The sequence below is a fragment of the Rhea americana genome, unplaced genomic scaffold (assembly GCF_003343005.1).
Source record: "Rhea americana isolate MKP2758 unplaced genomic scaffold, rheAme1 scaffold_120, whole genome shotgun sequence".
In the NCBI taxonomy this organism is placed as follows: domain Eukaryota; kingdom Metazoa; phylum Chordata; class Aves; order Rheiformes; family Rheidae; genus Rhea; species Rhea americana.
In genome coordinates this window covers 559,841-581,265 of record NW_028185262.1, presented here as the reverse complement: position 1 = coordinate 581,265, position 21,425 = coordinate 559,841, and the positions used below count along the sequence as shown (strand labels likewise).

The window sequence follows — 21,425 nt, the reverse complement described above, 5'->3', positions numbered from 1 at the left end:
CCTGAAACACATGAACTTTAAGACCACCAGCACGCATTACATCAAAAGTGCGGGCAAAATCTGCAATAAACCAAGCAGTACTGAGCTTAGGTTCCCACCAGGTTTAGATGAGCAGCTAACTCAGTCTCTCAAATGGAAGGAGACCCTAAAGCTGGGCCATAAGGTGGTTAATCAGGGTAAATCCATAACAAAGTCTGAAATTTACAGGGATTTTGGTTTTGATTTCCTAGGAGCCACTTTCGTGGTCTACCACTGACTGGTCAGACACAGCTGCCATTCAAACAGGCTTGTCCAGATGATGAACACTCGTGTTACAACACTCTTTCCTAYAGAAGGCCAACGTGACCCTGCCTAGCCACTGACATGTCCTTTGAGGAGCCTTACCAAACACCAGCAAATGAAAGCTGAGCTTGGAAATGTATTTGCCAGCACCAAAGTTGTTTTCCTCCCTCTCTATTAAAGTCTCTTATCTGGGGTACTAAGAAAGTGGCTTGCACAGCACTCAACACTGCAAAACCCTGGGATTCCCAATGACAATTTTCCCATTCAAGCGCAGATGTTACCTTTTTTCCTATTCATATCCTTGAAGGACATTGCATAATCATATGCATTTCATCAAAATATCCTTTTTTTTTTTTTTTTTTTTTTTTTTTTTAACCCTCCGTAGATGTCTCTCTTTGGAGTCTCTTGCCAGCATTCAAAGGCAGTAACTAAGGACAGTTAGCAAGTTTTCAGGGCAACCAATAATGTTTGTATGGGGAACACACCTGTTTCTGGAGGCTTCAAAGGCAGCCTGCTTTGGTGAACAGGTAATATCTCCAGCTTGACGTTTTCTGAAGTGGCAGCTAAAAGCTGAGTTGCCTCTAATAAAGAGCAGTGCTCTGTGCTTGTGCCATCAATGGAGAGAATATGGTCACCAACGTGCAATGCACCACATCTGCAAAGGAAACAACAAGAGGGATAATTACACTCATGGTTGAAATCCATGTCCTTACGGTTGGGAGCAGAAATGTACAAAATCCAGCTGTTTTGGTTCACGTGAATTTATTTTTTATCTATTTTCATGTTCCACTCTTTGACTTCCAACTTGAACCTTAGGTTTGAGTGTTGCTGAAAGCATGAACTAAAGTGGTCAGGTTTGAGTTASTGCTGCTGGTGGCTTGGGAAAGATATTTAAGCTTCTAATAGTGCCCAGYCATAGCTAGTCAGGATGTCTGAATGCACATCTAGCCTGTTTCTCTAAGGTCCTAATCAGAATTTCAGAATTTTTAGGAATAAGTTCTAGGAGCCAGCAATTCAGTTGAACAACAAGAATGATTGTAGTTAGGACCACAAAGAGGCCTGTCTTTTACATCCTGATGTAAAAGGTAACTAGCTGCATTGCACACCAGGAAAAGGCTCCAGTGACAAATTTCCAAAATAGACTTTTGTCGTTCCCATGCTCCAGGGCAGCCAGATCAGGTTGTTGTTGTTGGGTTTTTTTTTAAGGGAGCTCAGCTTTCACATGCACTCAATTACATTCGTTCCTGGTGAGGAGTGGCCACGGGCGTTGGGTCAGGTATTTTTAGCGCACTTGGTTTGCCCAGAACACGGACGTAGCCATTTCAAATACAGGGAGGRAAGAACAATATTTAGGTAACGAGGGGACAAAAAAGGAGCAGAGAAGGGAAAAGCAGAACAGGTTCAGCCTGTTGAGCTCTGTACCTGTCCACCACGCTGGCCGGTTTGATCTTGTCAATGACAATGACCTGCTTGTTTCGGTGCATGGCTGTTGTCAGCGTGATTCCCAGCGTCGAGCCCGGGGTCTTGGCTATCTCCACTAGTAAAGGACCTGAAGCATTTGCTACAGTATCTGCAAAACAGAAGAGCATCTGAGGACACTTCTCACGCAGTGCTTCCCGTTTCTAAATATGGAAGCAGACAGTGGGTTGGCCAATAGTGCTGACTTACTGTACGTACCAGCAAACCTGTAGTTTGGACCTCCTATGTGCTCACCACTCTGCCTCACACAGTAAGAAGGAAATTAATTCAAGAAGCAACACTGCTTCTGCACAAAATATATATGATAATAAAGTGAAAAGATATAACAACAATTCACTCGTGGGTCCAATTCTCCCTACACCTCCTTTCTGTGGTTAAATAGCAAGATCAAGGAAGTGATTGTTCCAAGGCTGTGCAGCMGTCACATCAACAGTGTTATAAGAAAAGCACAAAAAGGAAGATCAGGGGGATATCAATGTTTTAGGCTGCTTCAAAAAACAGTCAAAAAGGAAGCAAAAATCCAGGATCACGCTTCCTGAGATATTCCAAAGTCCTGTGTGCAGATGATCAGCCTGGGAGCCAACAACTCTTAGGTGCTCTAGCACCASCTCTGACATATCCCCTCAACTGTTCGTTTCAGCTCTTCTAGCGTGATAGTGGGAGCAGAGACACAGATCTCCCTACTTGCATGCTTACGAAAGCAGCCTCTCCCATCAGACAATACAGAGGCAGCTCATGTTTAAATGATGCATTTTTGCAATAAGCTTAATAGACGCTGTAAGTGAGACTATGAAACTCCCACGAAATTGCACCTGTTAGCAAAAGCTTGCAGCATACCTATTCATCTGCTCTGAGACAGAGGGAGGAAACAAAATCTGGGTCTTGGATTGATCAGACAGAAATTCCCTCCATCTCCATTACACACATTTGCTTCCAGATTAGATAAAGCCATTATAAAGAGACTGGCTTCRCAGTGTATTACCAACCCCGTCAAGGCACAGGCAGTTCGACCCTCTCCCACCAGAGCGCTTCACAGAAACCCAGCCACCAGCTCCAAAAGAAAGGCCCGCACAACCCTCTCTGAGGGCACGATGCCTCCTCCACCCTTCGTTATTCCGAGAAGGCTATTCTCTTCCTAAGCTATGCTCCACTAAAAATATCGATGCTATTTGGCTCCAAAACTTGACACGTGGCTCATTCTTGCTCTCTGATAAATGGGAGCRTTGGTGCAGATCTCAGAGGTTAAGCTGCAGCGTAGTTTTTCCTGGGATTCCTTTAAGATGCTGATTTTCTGGAGAAAGAAATATCCCTGGCACAGAGATCAGCCAAGGGGCATCTGTCTCTGGCTCTGCTCACTATGCCCTTTTCTCGAGGGAGAAAGGAGGAAGAATGGGCTATATTAAAGCTTATGAAAGACTCGCTCCAAATAAAACAATGTTTATTCTCTGTTGAAAAGGGCCACTGGTGAGACTTGCAGGCCCTGGCAAAAAGCACAGTCCCAGCTTAATCAAGAGACAGACAAAGCACCCAGATAAAGCCCACACAAGGTGCACTTAAGCCTTCACTAGCAGAGGAAGCACCAAGAGACTGAGGCATCTCTTCCAACACCAAACACCAGCTATATGACACTGATTTAGCAGCCTGTTTGCAAAATCCAAAGAGAGTCACATGTGTATAGTCTTCCAGCCAAAGGGAAGCAGATAAAAAAAATGCAGAAAGGGCTTGCTGCAGTGGTAGACCTAGGTGTTTCTTGGCAAGAAAARTAACTGCTACTTTTGGTTTTACCCCGTGTCCCTCTCACCTCCCTTCCCAGTRGCAACAACTATATAAAGCACTAATGCCTCCTGACTGCTTGGATCAGAGCAGCAATCAAGGTGAATCCCAACTCCCTCGAGGTGGTTTGCATCTTCTAAATGAGGCTTGCAGCCCAGAGGCCGGGAGTTTGGCTAGTTCATCCACTCACTCTTGTTCACATGAGGCATGCTGCAGCAGTGCAAACTCCTGTGCTTTACCAAGTGTTTCCCAGAGGTTGGTCTCCGCATGATGGTAAGGGATGGGGCTCTGGGCACCTGCTCCCCTGTCAGGAGCCAGTCAGTAAGACAGCAGGAAATTGAAGTCCTTCCTCCACGGGCTTTCCTCCTGCCACTTAAAGCAAGGGCCTCCCTGCTGTCCCTTCAACWCTGATCTCCTGTTGCATAGATGAGGATTGCTCCAAATCCATTTTATAAAGGCATTTGTTGGAGAATACCAGCCAAGCCTCTATTAATTATTCGGGTTTGGGTCAAATCAAAGGTCAGGAGTCCACAGTTTAGCAATATTTGGGAGGCATGATTAGCACGAGGCAATTATACCCAAGCTAATTTAAAAAGAAACATTGAAGGGACCTGGCAGGCCACACAAAAATCTTACTTTAGGGAGACAATTCGCATGGCCRCTTTGGCACCACGGAGGTGTTTCTGTGCCATCAGACACATCAGCAACCTCATCTAGCCCAGAAAGGAAACAGTGGCAGGGAAAGGCATCCACATCCTCCTACACTTCAGAGCAAATCTCATCTCACTTAAAGCAAGATCCTTTCTCACAAGTCAAGAGAGTTTAACCAGTTGTTTTGGAGGCTGAGCATTCAGGGGAGATATTCACTGCTCAGCATCTACTGAGGGCCAAAATCACTCTACTGCAAAACAAGCATYGCAGAGGCCAGTGGCAGTCAGTTTACGTGGCACAACCGCTTTCTTCATTTCTATAGGGTTTTGCTACCAAGGAACAGAAAAACTACATATGCTTACACTGCCTTGCACAGCTGTGCTGATTTTTGCATAAGGGTTTGAAGGCATTTTATAAGCAATGAAGAACTGTGCTTCCCAAAGGAAGAAGGTACCATTTTACAGATTGGGAAACTGAGGCACAGCTGTCACATAAGTTGTCCAAAAACCACACGGTTGTTCAGTGGTTAGCCTGAAAGGTCCAGAAAAGGAACCCAATCCCATTCCCCTTCACTGGACAAAAGAATTTACATCTCTTGACATTGCTGGGAAAATTCTATCTTCATCCGTCTGCCCAGTTAACCTCTGCCTCCAAATCCTGCCTCTGCTTTTCCCTCTGAACCCGAACTTACTTCATCTCAAAATGTTCAGGTAGAAATTCAGCAGCGAACAGGTTACTCACTACACATCTAATCAACCCTAATCTTCACTAAAACAGAAAGCAGAAAATCTATCAAAACTTGCTCAAGTACAGTGAATCCCGTCCTCCTGTCCAGCTGGCTGACCCTGGGCAGGACACAAAGGGCTGTGAAAGTCCACTCACACCCATACGCCTTAAGTCTACTCACCCACAGATGGATACTGGGGAACCAGAGTCTTCTCCATCCTGGCACCAAGTAGTAACAGTACAGGACTAGCACGTTGCCCCATCAGTCAAATGGTGAGGGTTGGCAGGTGTTTTATTTAAGATCTTTCTCTTGCCAGCTTATTTTAGAGGAGAAACAGTTGTTCTTCCCTTGCACTAGGTTTCCTTGAGCCCCACCCGCCCTCACTAACCTCCCCAAGGAAGGATGCTCTGGCAACCACGCTAGAAAGTGCTACAAGTCCCATGCACTAGAGAGAAAAAAAAAGAAAGAAAGAAAAAAAGAAAAAAGAAAGAAAAATGAGAAAACCAAATTAAGCCCCACACCTCAAAAGAACCAGACTGGGGAGCTTCAACGACATGGCACGGTGGCTCCAGGCTCCTCCGGTGTCGCCGGCACACGGAGCCTTCTGATTTCAGGGCTCTACCCTGCCGGTTTGCTGCTTGCTGCCGGCCACCAGCTCCCTCAGCAAGAGAGCCTCACAGACCCTTGTCTCCGGCCTCGCGTCAGCGGGCTGGAGGCAGCTTGGAGGAGGAGGAGGAGGAGGAGGAGGACACAGCCAATCTCTCTGCTCATTCATCATCCCCAGCAGAGAGCTTCCCCCAGGCGCAAGGCAGCCCCGAAGGCTCACAGCCCAGCGCTGCATGTCACGGCGCGCACGGCTTATTTACGGAGTAACCATTCAAATGCCACCAGTTTGCGGCCGGTCGGTTTATTTGCTGCGTTGGAGTGGTATCTTTTTCCCGCTTTAAAAGATCCACAAGACGGAGCGTCGCACCTCTGTTTATCGTGAAGTTTACCTGGTGTCAGGGAAGGGCAGCGACTTTCCAAACACCTGCAGGATACGCGTTCCCAAGGTGCCTTCTTTTTAAATGGAAATGGGAGATTAATGTAACGCCGTAGGTGGCCTTGAGAAATCCCACCCAATTCGGTCTGGAGCACAAGGTGGCCTTGTCCTACGCCAGTGGCTGAGGCTGCYGCATCTCCAGCTCGGCCTCAGCACGCAGTTTTGGCTGGGAAAGCACGCTGCCAGCCACGGCTGCCGCGATCCAGCTGGCCCTCTCGCCACGGCGAGCTGCGGAAAAGCCACGTTCCCTCCCCGCTGCAGCAGATCTGTCCGTGCTCCGCGTCTTCCTTCGCGACCAACGGGCACCGCTCCACGTCAGTGGCTATTCCCCGYGATTCCCAGTGGCTATTCCCCGGGAAAGGGAGGGCTGCAGCCCCACGCGTGTGTTTCTGGAGCGCTCCGGTGGTTGCGCAGGTGTCATACCCGCATCCAAGCCYGGCTCACGCAGCACCGTGCCCCGTCAGAGGAAGGACACCGTKGGGCGCCACGTGTGCCCGGAGGTGCTGTGCACGCTCCCCTCCGCACCCGATGCCGCTGAAAGAGCTGTTGTATTTCTCCCCAAAACCGAGAGCGAGCTCAGGAACAGGCTGCACTAGGTGGAAGCACCAGCGGGTCCACGGCGTTAGGCAAAAAGCTCCAYGGACCCAGGCTCTCTGCACACGAAGAGCTCGCTTCAACCCGCTTTCCCGCAGCAAGCAGCCGTCTGCTCCCTGGAGAGCACAGAGCAAGGTTTTTGCAGTGCTCCCTTCGGGCTAATAACGTACCCTGTGGCTTCCAGTATCTGCTTTTCCYTTCCCTTATCATCTTCCTCCAGTTAGCAAAGTGATTTGGGGGTGATACGCACATGTCCTATTGCAGTTATCAGCTGTTGCCTGGCAAATCTGTCTGCAGAGATTGATTTAAGCTACATGTTCTCCATCTCCTTCTTTTAAAAAGAAGTATTCTTAGGCACCTAAAAAAAGTGAAAGCAAGGCAAGTRTATCTCTAGATGGGGCTGGGGAGAAGCAGCCTCTGTGAAGGAATTATTTGAGGAAAGAGTTGTTTTTGTATCTTCTTTGCAGGCACCTGGCTGTGGTCATTGTACAGTGACACAGGATGGAGAATCACTGCATAAAACCTGATACCGCTGTRTGTTCACTCAACCCTACCATTTTTAGGTGGGTGACTTACTCAAGAAGAAATATCACGATACCTTCAYGGCTATTTTTGCTCCAAGTCTGGTTTTAAAACAATCAGCTTTCTGCAGCATAGGCACCAGGGAGCTGTACAAACAAAACCCCAAAAGCCCATTTCCTGTGCACTATTAACTGTTTGCCTCTGTTCAGGCTTGAGAGCTCTGCAAAATTCCTTCCTAGCCCTGTCAGCCCCGCTCCCAGGACAGAGGGCTGCCAGCAGAGAAAGCTGCTGAGAAAAAGAACAGACATCCCTCATTGACCTTTGTAGAGGTATTGCAATCAGAATCATATAAAAGGGTAGAAAATAGGGTTTGAGTAGTTTCTGTTTTCTGTAATTTTCATAATTGAGAGTTTCCTCTTGTATACCATCCAATTTCTAAACTCATCTTGTAACAGGGCAGAAACCAGCTAGCATGCAGGTAATTGGAGARGTCTCAACTGCTCCTTTCAGGTCTCCCAGTGGAGCATGTGTCTGTGTCACAGGCTGTTGCCCAGGTCTGCAGCTTCCTCCAGAGGGGAGAGAGCATACTATGTTGATGCTTGTGCAATCTGTGCTGAAAGGAAGCAAAATAGTTCTGCGGAAAGAGGCTAAAAAGGGAGTAGAAAGCCCTCAGAGCTTGTGCAAGGAGCTCCCTTACTTTAGRGCAATCTTCTCACATCTTGCATGGAGTGAGTTCTACAGTTCTCAGCTCCTCTTTTCAGGGAGTGAGGAGGGGGCAGAGTCATTAGACTCTCTCAGCTGCAGATCCTTTTGATTTCCCTCCATACTGGCAAACCAGAAAACACTCTGATCTCATTAATTTCTATTCCTCACCAGATCCTAGGCTCAGATATGCCAGACTAGTTTATGAGATTTGCAGAAGAGACTCCAAAATAATCCAGCTTGTGGCTCCAGTGGGGGCAGAAACCCCTCTGGAAACATATATGCAACATCCAAACCTAATGCACAGCTCAATGAGCTTCCAAGAGCCAACACAGCTTTGGACTCTGTGGTAACCTTAAACTCATTAACTACGCTCCCTGCAGTAACAGCTGTGTGTCACAAAGCCAGCTCAAAATGACTTTACAATAGCTAATAATAAATCTTTTCTCAGAGCCTGAAACTGAAAAATCAAACCAAAAAGGAAAAAAGAAAAAAGAAACCCAAAATACTCAACCCCCAAACCAACCCACCCTTCCAAATCCTCCAATTTACCATCTACTGTGTAGCACATTTCTTTTAAATACCCATCCTCTGCCCTCCAGTAAGTTCTGTCTTCTTTGGGGTCAATCAGATGAACATTCCTCATTTATTTCAGAAGCAGATCTGAACTAAAACTTCTAACAAAGGGAATCACTCTAGAATTAAACAGGGTCAAAATTCAGAACCCAAACTACAGCCACATCAAGCCCATATCTGCTTGCAAGTCTCTCCCTTGCACAGATTTAATATCAGTATTTGCAGTGCTGGCAGCATGCCTGCGTTCCAGGCGCCTTTAACTCTGACTTYTCCTATGTCCCCTCTTTGCTTACACTAGAAATTCCCTTCTAGCCTTCCTAAAATCAGTTGTCATTTGCCTCGAGAAACATTATCAAATGCAGACATTTCAAATGCTCTTAATCAAGCCTTTGAACTCTCCATCCATGCTGGCAGCACATTGCTCAGCAATTCTTCCAYTGAAACCAAGTATCCCAGTTGCTGCCTCTGCTCACGCATACTTTCCAGGCAGTCAATGAAAATGTTACCCCAACCACCTTGGCCTTACCCATGATGGTCACATCGTACTCAATCTGGAAAAGGGCCTCCTGGCTGCACTGACGCAGGATGTTGAGGGCATCGGCATGAGTCACGCTATGCAGAGGAATCCCATCAATGCTCAGCAGTCTGTCCCCAATTTTCAAGGACCCTTCCCTGGAGGAAGCCACAGGCAAAAACTCACTTAAAAAAGTGTACACRTATAAGCCAATTACCTTGATCCAGCAGGAACTAAACACTCCTCAGAACAATAATTTGGGGTATTTAGWGTGTCAGGCCTATCACATTAAGTTAGCAGCATGCAAACAGACAGACCACCTCCTGCTTTYTAATATAGCACAAGCTCTTCATGTTCTCCAAGTTAATTAAGCAGCTGTCTTTGGAAGAGATCTTTCTGGGTGCTCCAGTAACACCCATGCACAGGCCAGCACATAAGCATGGCACACGTCCTCCACKCGCACCAAGGGCCCCAAGCTTCACAGCTGTGTTGTTCCAGACAGTGCCTGCACTCAAAGCCTTGGGGGCATACGTAAGGGAGACACCAGCAAGAAGGACAAGAGCGCACATCCAAAAGTGTGATGGGGGCTGCTGTCCTGTTTCATTAAAGTCCACTGCTCTGGGAGGTGAAATGTGAGAGTTACCTGTCCGCTGGGCCACCTGGCCTCACGTAGGTGAGAACCAGCGGTCGGGACTTGTGCCAGTCTTCGTGGGCTCCCCCTGCAACGAAAGCGGGAACGCTGTAAGTAATTGTAGATTTGAAGTCGGAAGGAGAGTGCTGAGAAACTAGAGATATTTATCACATAACGGCTGACACAGCCCAAAAGCAAAATGAGTGCCTTGGACTAGGCAGCCAGCAGTCCTTGAAGGCTGTGCAGCACGCTTGCCAAGCATGCTCTTGCTCTTCATCAGAGGCTTATGACATTTGCCCACTTCCTTTTCTCTTCCTGCTCCCTGAATCACCCCTGCCAATACATTTCTCACCAGGGAAGCCACTAACCTCGCAGYACAAAGCCAAAGCTGTTGCCTTCCTTGTACAGGGACACTTCGATGGTCTTGGGAATAATGCCAGCACTGCTCTCCGGCACTAAGGGGAAGAGAGAGAGAGATGCAGTTACCCCATACTGCCTTACCCTGTTGAACCAGACCAAAACTCAGCTGAACAGCATTGAAATGAAAGTGCAGACCCCACACCAGGGCTCTCCACCCCACTGGGAGGCACAAAGGCCCCTACCCAGGTGTCTGAACCTTTCTTAGAGCAAACCATCATCTTCATCCACAGAGCTTTGTGCATCTCCCCTCATATTTGTCTTGGTTGATACTCTGACATTTAAGTACAACCCCCTCGTTTATCAACTGGCTTTAAAGGGTTCAGCATTATCCAAAAGCCAGCAGCTTCTGCCACAAATGGAAACTTATTAAAAAAAAAAAAAAAAAAGCCTCACCAGCAGCCATGTAAGGAATCAAGTCACCGCCTGACCTTAAAGAAAATGAAAATCCCAAATCCTCCATGCAAAAGGTTGAGGGTTTTTTCCCTTCCCTCCCACATTCTGACTTTAGAAAAGATTAAGTGAATGCTTTAAATTGATCCTGGGGGCGATGCAGTAATTTTATGTTAAATACACAGCACTATTTAATGTACAAAAGTAAAGAGAAAAAAGGAAGAAAATCACTTCTATCTCTTGCTGCCCTCTACTATTTAATGATTTATCAAAGCACTACTGCGAATATAGGACAATTTCCCAGCCTCCTCTGTCCAGACCTGCCTATGGTATTTCAGCAACCCCTGAACCAGTGTCCTTGGAAAAGCCACCCTGCTTCTGGTGCTGGGCCCTGCCAGCCAGTGTGGACATGGCCTAGAAATGCTTCAGAGTGACACACGTGGAGGACAGGGAGGCTCTAAGCTAATGGGTGATACCCATCTACCAAGAAAAGGGTATAAAGCATCCACAGATGGGTTAGGAAACTGCCCAATTTCTGTCCTAAGCAGCCAAGCATGATGTTCTGCCACAGCCTTTCACAAGAGCTGTGGGAAGCAGGGAAACGTAAGCTAGTGTTAACACAGTGCTTGGCTTATCGATGCAAGAGATGATAGGCTACTGTGGCCTGAAAACTAGACTTGCACTTGTGAGGTCTCTTCCCAAGCAAGCCATTACATAGCAGGGAGAAAAATTCRACCCCACAAGTACAAGCTATTGAATTGCACTATTTTTCTGCTTTTTGCCCAGGGAGGGAAAGAAGGGTGCACATAACAGCAGCAGACCCTCACCGCAGTCAACAGCGCATGAGGTACCAACATTTCACTGGAGCAAGGCAGTAATTGCCAGTTCTCTCTGTTCACTTTTTGCAGCACCTCTTCTTTTGGATTACTCATAAAGAGCATCAACAATCTCATCCGAGCAAAGTCATTGCTTCGGTAGTGCTCTTACTGCTCATTCAGAAGTGGAGGCATTTTGCTTCGCTGCTATTGATTGAGTCATGCGGTATTGGCTCCGCTCCTTAGCTCGTAAGTACAGCTTATCCAATTTCTAATAGTAAGGCTCACAGCTAAGGAAAAAGGTTAAGAGTTGTCATCTTTAGTGAGCATGAGAACACGGAAAACTTGAACTGGGCCGGGGAGTTGTTTTACCAGGGTTGTGTGCAAAAGCTAGCTAACATCTACTGCAGGAGAGAAAGGGATGATGAAGAAAGGTTCAACTATTTTATTATTATTATTATTATTGGGGTTTTATATGGCCATTTATTGTATTTCAGTACTTTTCATAGAAAGGCAGCAGCAATAGCAAAGCCTAGGAAGTGTAAGGTCTTATCTGTGATAAAAGGTTTAGATCTCATTAGCTTTGTCTTTCTTCTTTTTTATTTTATTTCTTCTACTCAATTATTCTCTGAATTTCTACGACACTGAAGTAGCAGTAATAGCATAGATCATTTCTGCAATGGAAAGACTGATAAACTGTTTCACGGAATGTATTTGTTTTAATCAGAACAAACAAATCCATGCAAATGCACAGTCTCCCACATTAGAGGACAGCCCCAGTTTATCAGATCTGAGTTGGGCAGCCTCTGCCAGGGACCCCTTAGCTAGAAAGCAGATTGCTTCAACTTTCCTTCTGAAAACACACAGCATTTTAAAGCATCTTGAGAAATAATGGCACTTGATGCAGTTCAGAGAAGAGGATCTGGCACTATATGCTAAAGACTGAAAACCTCCTGTAGCCATGCTCCAGAAGGAAAGGGGGGAAAAAAAGGATAAAGGAAAACAAGCTGAATCAGGAGGCAGATTGGTCTGTGCTACCAAGCCACTGTGAGGCAAGACAAATCTAATCAGCCGTCTCCCGTCGGTGTGCATGAACAGGCACCCACTGTGCCGGAAAACACAGCACTCCGCTCTGCTCCGACGGTGCGCAGCTCCGCAACATGCACCACGGCTTTGCGAGCAGATGAAGACAGAACGTAAAAACGCCCCAGGAAGCAGCCTTGGCCACGATGGCTAGAGCACGCATGGACCCATCTGTATCCCAGGACAAAAAGCAGCCAAGAACAGCGAACAGAATTATCTTAGAGGCACCCACCGGCTGGCGGAAGTTCATACTCTACTTCTAGTACTACCCTTTCGCCCACATTTTTCAGCAGGCTGATGATCTCGTCGTGCCGCAGCTTGGTTAGGTTAATGCCATTCACCGACTTGATGTAATCCCCAACATTCAGCTGGTCGCTTCTGCAAAGAAAAAAAGAAAAGCAGTGGTAATAGAAAGTCTCCGCTGCATTCAGCCTGGACATGCATGGAGAACCTTTTGTGACTGCAAGGTTTTCTGAACAAGCCATCAAAGATGCCAAAGATGACCTTAGTTGTCTAACTACATGCGTCCATTATTTGAGAAAGAAATGCAAAAATCAAAGCCATCTATCTTCTCTAGTGGCAATTTTTCAGATCTGTACATAAAGCAACAATCACAGTGTACATGTTTCACAGCCTCTCATTTTGTTGCTCAGTTCTTATTCTTGCAATCAGTCAATGAGAAACACACCTAAGAGCTGTCGGAAAAAAAAAAAAACCTCAACAAGAAAAACAAAAATCTTTCATCTGTTTTCTGCAATGTTGTCCAATCACTCCTTTCCTTTCTCTGCTTCCTGAAGCCTTTCTTCTCCCATTCCTTTACTGATCCAATAATGTTACTTACACACTTGCTATTCAGAAAAGATACAGTATTAGGCCACTTAGTTTATATCCTAAAACAAAGTTGCAGGATGTGATTGCACAGACCATAGGAAATAGCTCAAAGTAGAAGAGGGTCTACTTACTGAAACAACAACTTTGCCTTTTGAGGCACTAAAAAAAAAAAAAAAAATCTGATGCCAATTATTTTAAGTATAATCATATTCATTCAGTAACTGGAACATGCAACTGTTAGTTTCCAGTGCTCTCTGGGTCCCATTTCCATTTCTCACCTTGCTGCTAGTCCTCCTGGCCTCAGGTTGGAGACTCTGGGCTTTCCATCTTTGTCTGTGCCACCCGAAATAGTTAATCCGAGGGTGCTTCCTTCCTTCTTAATCAGCTCTACGATGGTGACCCCTCTGAACTCCTCTGAAATATCAGGCGTAAAGGTAAACATCTCAGCAGCAGGCATGTTCCTTTCAATCCCAAGGACACCCTATCTCTACACGTGGTGGGAGAGCAGATCTGGGATGATTTATATAATCAACAAGAAGAAACAGTTTCAGTTTCTTTAAACTGACAAGACAAACAGAGGACTTATYATGAAAGGGAAGCTTAGAGGAGTAAGAGGAAAGAGAGAATTTTTAAAAGTTTAGGGAAGTGAAAGCACGGAGGAAATTCTCTTCTCTGAATGTTCTTTTTTTCATTTTTAAGTCAGCCTGAGTTCTCGGGGGAACTCATCCCGACAACTGTTTTTTCTGCAATTGCTGCTGACAGTAGCATTGTGACAGCTAAGTGACAGCTCTTCTGCTGGCTGACATCCTGGAGACACCCGAGCTGCAGCCCAAACAGCTAATACTGTACCACTGCCTGCCCTGTGCCAGGGCCAAGGGCCCCAACCACGTCTGTTTAAGCCAGGCCCCGCTCCAAGACGCTGGCACACTTAGACCAACAAGCAATGGTTTTACTGGGTTGTGAAAGTGAAGCAGATCCTGATGGACCACAGAAGTGGGGAGAAAGCATTTCATGCAGATCTGATGGGCAAGAGCAACCAGGGCAAGGGAGAGGAGTGAGGACTTGTGAGAGGATAAAAACTTGCTGTTTCCCAGGTGATAGAGACAGAGTCAGTGGAGGGATTCAAAACCAGGGTGATGTGAGTAGGGCAGTGGTCCAGGGAGATTACCTCAGTAACTATGTTTTATATGGACCAGGATGGGTGTTAGGAAGGCTGGATAACAGGCAGTCACATTTACCAGGTAGGAGGATGCTGTGGACCTGAAGAAGCTGCCTGGACAGACAGAACAAGGTGGATCTTAAAATACCATGATTAAAAAAAAATATATTGAGCCTTCAGCGCAGTTGGGACATAAGGAATGTAATGTGGGGAGGGTGGGATCCTGAGCTGGCAGGATCACAGTCATGTCAGAGGAGGGGGAAGCATGAGCTTCATTCATTCACTGCGGCTTCCCCATCCACCTGCACCTGGTCTAAGACAAATTTGTTCCACATTGCCCACCTCATCTACTCCTGGAACTGAAGATATTAGTCACTTGTAGAACAACCAGTACACACGCAATGCAGGCCRTAATACATATGGTAGGGTCTGTTTTATGGGACATATTCCTCCTCCGTTTGCTGCAGGGAGATACTCTATCTTCCCTTCAGTTCAAGAAGACATTTGTATTTATTCATCCTCTATGAATCAAAACATATCTGATGCCAGTTCTGATCCAACCCATCTCTGTGCTTTACAAAGGCAGTGTAAAGCACTAAATTATCTCAACTTTTGGATTTGACATAGAGGAAGGGCACAGGCAGGAGGGCCAGCACTGGCCCAAGGAAAGACCAAGAGCGCCACTGACTTGGCAAACGCAGCTCCATGTTAATCCACATGACGGCATCTGCACTCTTTGCTCGGAGGACTAGCCCTGGGACAAATCAGATGACTTTCATGCCTTGCCAGAGCCTCCTCGAAGAAGCTTTTGCAGAATTTGCCTACAACATGATTCATTTACACACACTGTCCTTGAGTACTTAAGTCCCCTTGCAATCTTACAGGAGCAAAACAGCCTCCCTCATGCAGGGCACCTTTCACTGAGACCACACATGAGAAGGTGGCGATGGGCATTGGCAGCATATGGCAAACAATACTCTTGAGACTGTGGACTGAAATGCACCCTACAAAAGGCCAAGGAGATCATTTGCACAGCCAACCCTACCACGCTTTAATGAGATACTCTACTTGAAGAGGGAACATTTGAAACCTTTCACACACTGTGAATTTCCAGAGCAATGAAGTAAGCGCTCTGAAATAACATATTGACACAGCAGCTCTGTACCGGTGTAGGGCTGTCCCCTCAGTCTCTTTCACCAAGAGAAAACATGGTGTCCTTTGGCACTATGGTGCCTCATCCGTCTGCAAGGCTCTGCTAGCGCTTTGCTCCTTGTGCAATGCTGTTGTGTCACCAGAAATTGCACCTCACTTACAGTCCCACCATGCACTACCTGTTTTGTAAAGCACGACCCCAAGAATAATTTCTGCACTTGACGAATGCAAGCAGGGAACTTCTCTGCAATCTAGCACTGGTTTGGAAGACATTCAGGCACTGCTGTGCCCCCATTTAACAAGGCAATGGCAGCTCATTGTAAAACGTCAGGTCCATAATGCTCCTGCTCTTTAAACTCCAACGGTTTTGATCCCTCGCCAACTACAGCAACTTAGTTTTCAATTCCCCAACCCAAGATCTCAGGGGCTGCCAGAAACTTTGCAGAGGCTCCCTGCCGTGCTGGATGGATAGCCATCCGGCACTACTCTGCAAATTTCCTCTCAACTACAGACATGACTGATCAACACAGATGGTGCCACAAGGGGAGACTATTAGCTCTTCAATAGGGTTTAATTCTGATCCTTGATAAGTGTTTAAAATGAGGAGCCCCAGAGTGCAATTATCCATCTTGTGGGTTCAAGGAGAAATCACCACTCTGAAAAAAAGGCAAGTCTCCGAGATCAGTCCATCAAGGGCTGTTGACCAACGCCGCTATAAATCTGCTGCTGCTATCACAGACACACACAAACAGGTAAGAGTGCTGTTAAGCAGGGTCTGCTCCTTCAAGATACTGTCTTTAAGTGCAAATAACAGAAGCTTAAGACAGCTCTCACAGGGAAGCATCCAGCCCATGGCCACACTAAGGGTAGTACAGGGTTGCCATCTTGCACTGATGAAGACCAAGAGGACAGCCCGTTTTGCCTGGCAGACAGGGGCTGGTTCTTCCAGCTTTTGTAGTTTTGTCTTCATACCTCTCTGCTCATGATGCTCCTTCCAAGGAATTGGGGGAAGACTTTGGGACAGGAACCACAGGTAGGAAGCACCCCTGTCAATAGAGGAGCACAGATCCCCTCCATTCCTCTCTTTGGGAACCTAAATCTAACCCCTGCTCATGACCTAGAGCCACCTCAAGCCCTCTTGACTCTTGCCAGCCTCATTTTCTYCTTGGCCCCCCAGGATCTGCTCTGTCACCAGTACCAAGCTGCTCTTTGTTGTTCAAAGCATCCTGGGGCAGGGGGAGCAGACCTGAATTTTGCCCTCCCTATGGGATGCTTTAAGTCAGGACTGATGGATAGACTTGCTCTTGCAAGAGAGGAGTCATCCCCTCTCCACGAGGGTCCCAGGATGGTGACAACACGTTGCAGCAGCCCCCATCACACAGGATAATCCTGGAGCTTGCTGAACCTTTTATCCTTCCTGGAGACCCTGTAGCAGACCTGGACGAAGAGCCACATCTTACTTGCGCCATCGTGATGATGAAGCGATGGCAAAAGGCCTCACTGGCCTCTCTGGCACACAAAACCAAATGGGCAACTGTGTCATTAATGGTCAGAAGTCAAATCCAAACCCCAGTCCTMACTAGGAAGCAGAGGAATTGTCCAGAGTAGCCCATCCAAATCCGCCGACAGGCCGCAGAGAGACAAGACCTAGCATTAAACATTTCTGTTACCTCTTCGGGCCTCCAAGAGCTCTTCCGCATGGGAAGGATTATATCACACAGCAGTGTGCTGCCACTGACTAAATATCAAAGCACACTTAGTCCCACGTGCAGGGAAATGTGAAGCTAGCCAGCCACTGCCTCCCTCCCTTCCCACTCCACGAGTCTAGATGTGCCAGTGCTTCTTCCCTCTCTCTTTGCTGTGATTTTCCTCCCTTGCAGGTATAATCTCAGGGCAGGAACTAGGTCTTCCCTGGTTCATTTTAACTGCTCCAAACCAGACTGCGGTTGCACCCATAACACATTGCTCACGCTGACGCTGGTTATTACCACCTGCTGCTGCCCTCCATGCAAAAGCCCTACTCWTGGATACACTGAAACAGGGGTAGCCGGGCAAGGCCCAAGGGATTCCCAGAGGTGTGGTAGCATGGGAGTGAGATAAGACCTTCTCCTTTACCTGGAATGCTTTGCCTTCTGGAGACCAGAGTCGCGTCCATCCCACCRGAGTCCTTGCTCCCCTTCGAGTAGGGGCCATCATCTGGGAGCAGAGCAGACACAGAAGCTAACGTTAGTGCCAAAAGCAATAAAACAGCAACAAAACTGAAGTATTTCAAAAAGGGTGTCCATGATGTAACCACAGGTGGGACCACAACCCCTGTCATGGATTGTAGGTGAGAAAAAACATTTCCAGCTCTTTGCACTGCCCTGTGTGGGCTCACCTGCTTTTTAGAGGCAGCGAAAGAAACAAGAAACCGGCGGCACAACAGCATTATCTGATTTATTTCTCTTGGAGCTAATCCATCCAGACAGAACAAAATTCCCTTACTCCTGTAATTATGGGGAACAGCTGAGGACAGAGAAGGCTGTGGCTTTAGTCTCACAAGTTTTAAGCTTGTCATTATGCTTGTGAAGAAACTTATGGTCTTTGGAAATGGAGTAATACATCAGGACACTAACAGGGCACTAAATCACTGCACTTGAATTAAATTGCCTATTCTTACAGATCCTATTATTTCAAAGTCGCCTTTTCCTGCTGCTGTTCCAGCCTTTGTACGGTACAGGCAGCACCTTCTCTTTAGGGACTTAAAGAAAAAAAAAGACAGAAAAAAGAAAAAATGATATCAGTATCAGCATTGTCCAATGTAATTTCAAATTTAAATGTAAAATATTCAAATACTTTTGCATTCTCCTATTGGAAGATTCCTACATTGCAGAGAGTTCACTTGCAGAGAAGTGAGCATGCTGCTACAGATAGCACTGCCACCCATTTAAAATGCCTGTTCTCTGTGGCATTTCATGAAAACCCGAGCATCATTGATCAATAATTTCCAGTAAACATGTAGTATCAAATAACTCCTATTTTCAATAGCTGCATTCCAGCATTGCCCTTCCCAACTCTTCAGGAGCTGTGAAGGTGTATAAGTGCTACGTGTTAGTTTAAATATTTGTTACTGGAAAACCCTCCACCTGTCCCTGTCCCCAGCCCCTTAGTAACTTAAATTTAAGTTATAGAGAAGTTTTTGTCTTCTTGTGTGCAGAGGAACAACTATTTGCTCAGCCTCATTCAGGACAATGAATTTGTTCCCAGAGCAATCAAAATTGATTTTCAGTTTGCTGGCAGCCCTCTTCCCCCAATAACAGGAAAACGATGGTATTAACCAGATCGCACGATGCATTTAGCCACCAGGAGTTGCATTTCACTCAAGGGCTTAAGCATTTTTTTTAAGTCAGATAAAAATAAGTATCCACCTAATACAGTTTTTAAAAAGGCACAATGTATTTTTTTGATTTAGCTTTAATTCTTGTTTCCCCAGCTGAAGTGATTTTCACAAGCTGACAGAAGTCAGTGAAATGTTTTAGTTGATCCAAGTCTGAGCTTTTAAGCATAAAAAAATCTCAGCTGAAAAATAAACATCCTTGTGTTTTTTAGCCTGGGATTTTCAGCCCACAAGGCCTAAGGAAGACACCTACTCCCTGGACTCTTCTCCTCTGTCAGGTTGAGGGCTTTTCCATCACCATGAAACTGAAGATTTCTAACAAAACACGAACTGGCACTTGCAAGGGGACTGCCATCAAGCTAAGCCAAATCATTGCTGCCAAAGCACATCGACACAGATAGCCGGGCAGCCAGGATCTCTGCGAAAGGAAGGGGAAGCACAGGTAGGATAACGCAACGCTGTCCCCCCGGGGGGACCCAGCAGCATCCCTCGCTGCTGCCGCGAAACCAGCCGCACTTGGCTGCAGAGTCACAGCAAGCACCAAGTCGAGCCATTGATTTCAGATAGGTGCTGGTACTACCTGGCCTCTACTCAAGAGCAGAAGGCTTAAAAATTAAATTTGCATTTTTAATGGAAACAATCCCTTGGGTGTCGTGGAGACCAGGGACAAGGTTAATCTGGGCTTAATGTCTCTGGACAGAACTTCACTTCACTCGGGACAGTGCTCCAACATCCAATTTTTTAAAACCAAAAGAAAGACACTTGCTCTCTCTTCTTCAGTAAACGTTTGAGACTGATAAATATTTTGATATTTTGCTCTCTGCCAGCCCTGGCCACATTCRTCTTAATTTCTCTCTCTGGCAGGTTATTCCTAATGCTGTGTCCTCCTCCCTCCCCGCCACCCTGCGCCTTGCAGGACTGCAGAGCCACAAAACAGGRGTAGCCAAGAGGAGCCTAAGGACAGTGATGTTTCCTGGTGGAGCTACCTGTTAGCTCAGGACAACACTCAGCCGTTCGTACCCCACCGAGGCAAGGCGGCTGCTTTCTACGTCAGGGTATTTTTGCCTGCTCTGACCCAAGAAAATGCACTGGAGACGAAATCGCTCTGCCGTGAACGAGAACCTGGCGTTCCCGGGACACCACGGAAGATGATTCGAAGCCAGCTCGCTAATCTGTTGGCAWAGTAAGAGAGGCAACCATCTGCTTGGCACGAACACGCCGCCCCGYGCCAGACATCTACCGGAGCCCTCCCGGGCTGAACCTCCCCCTTGCAGCCCCCGTCAACATTGCTACGAAACCTCGTTTCGGTAGGTTAGTCTCCCTCTCCGGAGGGCTCCAACAGCTCTTGGCAAATGCGCCTCAGCTACCGTYACAGCAAGCAAGCAGGGTGCCCTCCCGTTAACAACAGCTTCCACCAACAGCCGAGCAGCCAGGAACAACCACCCAAGCTACAGCCGCCGCCTGCGACGAGCCTAAAGCAACGTCCCGCGCTGCATCGCTGCCGGCCCCCTCAGCCGGCAAATAATTAGCGCCCTTCCTCCCTCCCAAACGCAGCTGATTACGCTAAAGGTGTTTGGCTTTTTTTTGCTCGTTATCTAGCTAAAGTGTCTGAACAGGGGAGGAAGCTGCCTCGCGCCGCCCGCCGAAGGGCGAATTGGCAYCTGCTCGCAGGAGCATCCCCACCACGCGGCTCCTTGCTCACTCGCAGCCGCCTCTCGGCTCTGCCGCTCAGGCTGCTCTTGCTGGAGTCGCCTTTTTCGTGGTGGCATTTTTTCTTTGGAAGATCTCTTCCCCCCCCTTTTTTTTTAAAGAAAAAAAATAATAATAAAATAAAGGAATGTTAGCTCTTTGGGCTCTCTCTTAGTGATTTCTCCTGCCTAGCCGAGCAGCTGGGCAGAGGAATCGCTCGCCTGATCGCTCCGTCAGCCCAAATAGTAGCGCCAACCCAAGCACTGAAAATTCATGAACCTCTCTGCTCTCTAAAATTGGGAAAATAACTTCTACTTTTTAAGCCCAGGTATTAGGTTTAACTCAGCTGGTTAGAGCGTGGTGCTGCTAACGCCAAGGTYGYGGGTTCAATCCCCGTACGGGCTAYGCTGAGGGTTGGACTAGATGATCTCCAGAGGTCCCTTCCAACCTTACCATGCTACAGTTCTATGTCCTTTTTGCAGGCACTCAGTGCTGGAGCCATTAAAGGTATATTTTCCAAGCTTTTTCCCCTCACACCAAGCAGGCCAAAAATCTTCARAAGAAAAGCAGCAGAAAGCAGCGATTTTCAGGCAGTTGTGTTAATTCAGGCTCTAGGTCTTTAAGAAAAGCTCCCCGAGAACATAAGACCCTCAACAAAACTGAAGGCGCAACACTTTCCATATGTTAACCCCAGGGGAATCTGTGACAGTATAGAAAAGCTCCTGCAAATTCTTTGATAACTTTTTTGCTATATCAGGGTCTTACTAACACAGGGAGAGAAGAGCTCCCAAGTCTCTGCTCTACAGAGGTAGCCCTAGGCTTTCTTTTCTGCAGCCGCAGCGTTTTTACAGTAGCATCATGCATCTCGTGCAGTAACAAAAACGAGGACGCAGTCCCACCTCATCCCCTCAAAACCAAACTTGACCAATGAAGAAAAAGCAGCAGGAGCAACCGCTGCAAAAACCGTTTCGCCAGGCAGCAAGAGCCCGTTATGGAAACACCGCGGCTGGCAAACAC

At 46.9% G+C, this 21,425-nt stretch overlaps 1 protein-coding gene across 1 annotated transcript in view; it reads right to left on the bottom strand.

Moving 5' to 3' along the window:
* The window catches only part of GRIP2 (glutamate receptor interacting protein 2), an 88,835-nt gene that overhangs the window by 45,461 nt on the left and 21,949 nt on the right, over positions 1-21,425 (bottom strand). The window contains exons 2-9 of the mRNA XM_085324713.1: positions 17,459-17,539; positions 13,311-13,446; positions 12,434-12,579; positions 9,862-9,948; positions 9,506-9,581; positions 8,875-9,020; positions 1,705-1,852; positions 768-937 (exon numbers count right to left, since the gene is read on the bottom strand). Coding sequence (XP_085180839.1) covers positions 768-937; positions 1,705-1,852; positions 8,875-9,020; positions 9,506-9,581; positions 9,862-9,948; positions 12,434-12,579; positions 13,311-13,446; positions 17,459-17,539 — 990 coding nt within the window. The remainder of the gene's footprint in view (positions 1-767; positions 938-1,704; positions 1,853-8,874; positions 9,021-9,505; positions 9,582-9,861; positions 9,949-12,433; positions 12,580-13,310; positions 13,447-17,458; positions 17,540-21,425) is intronic.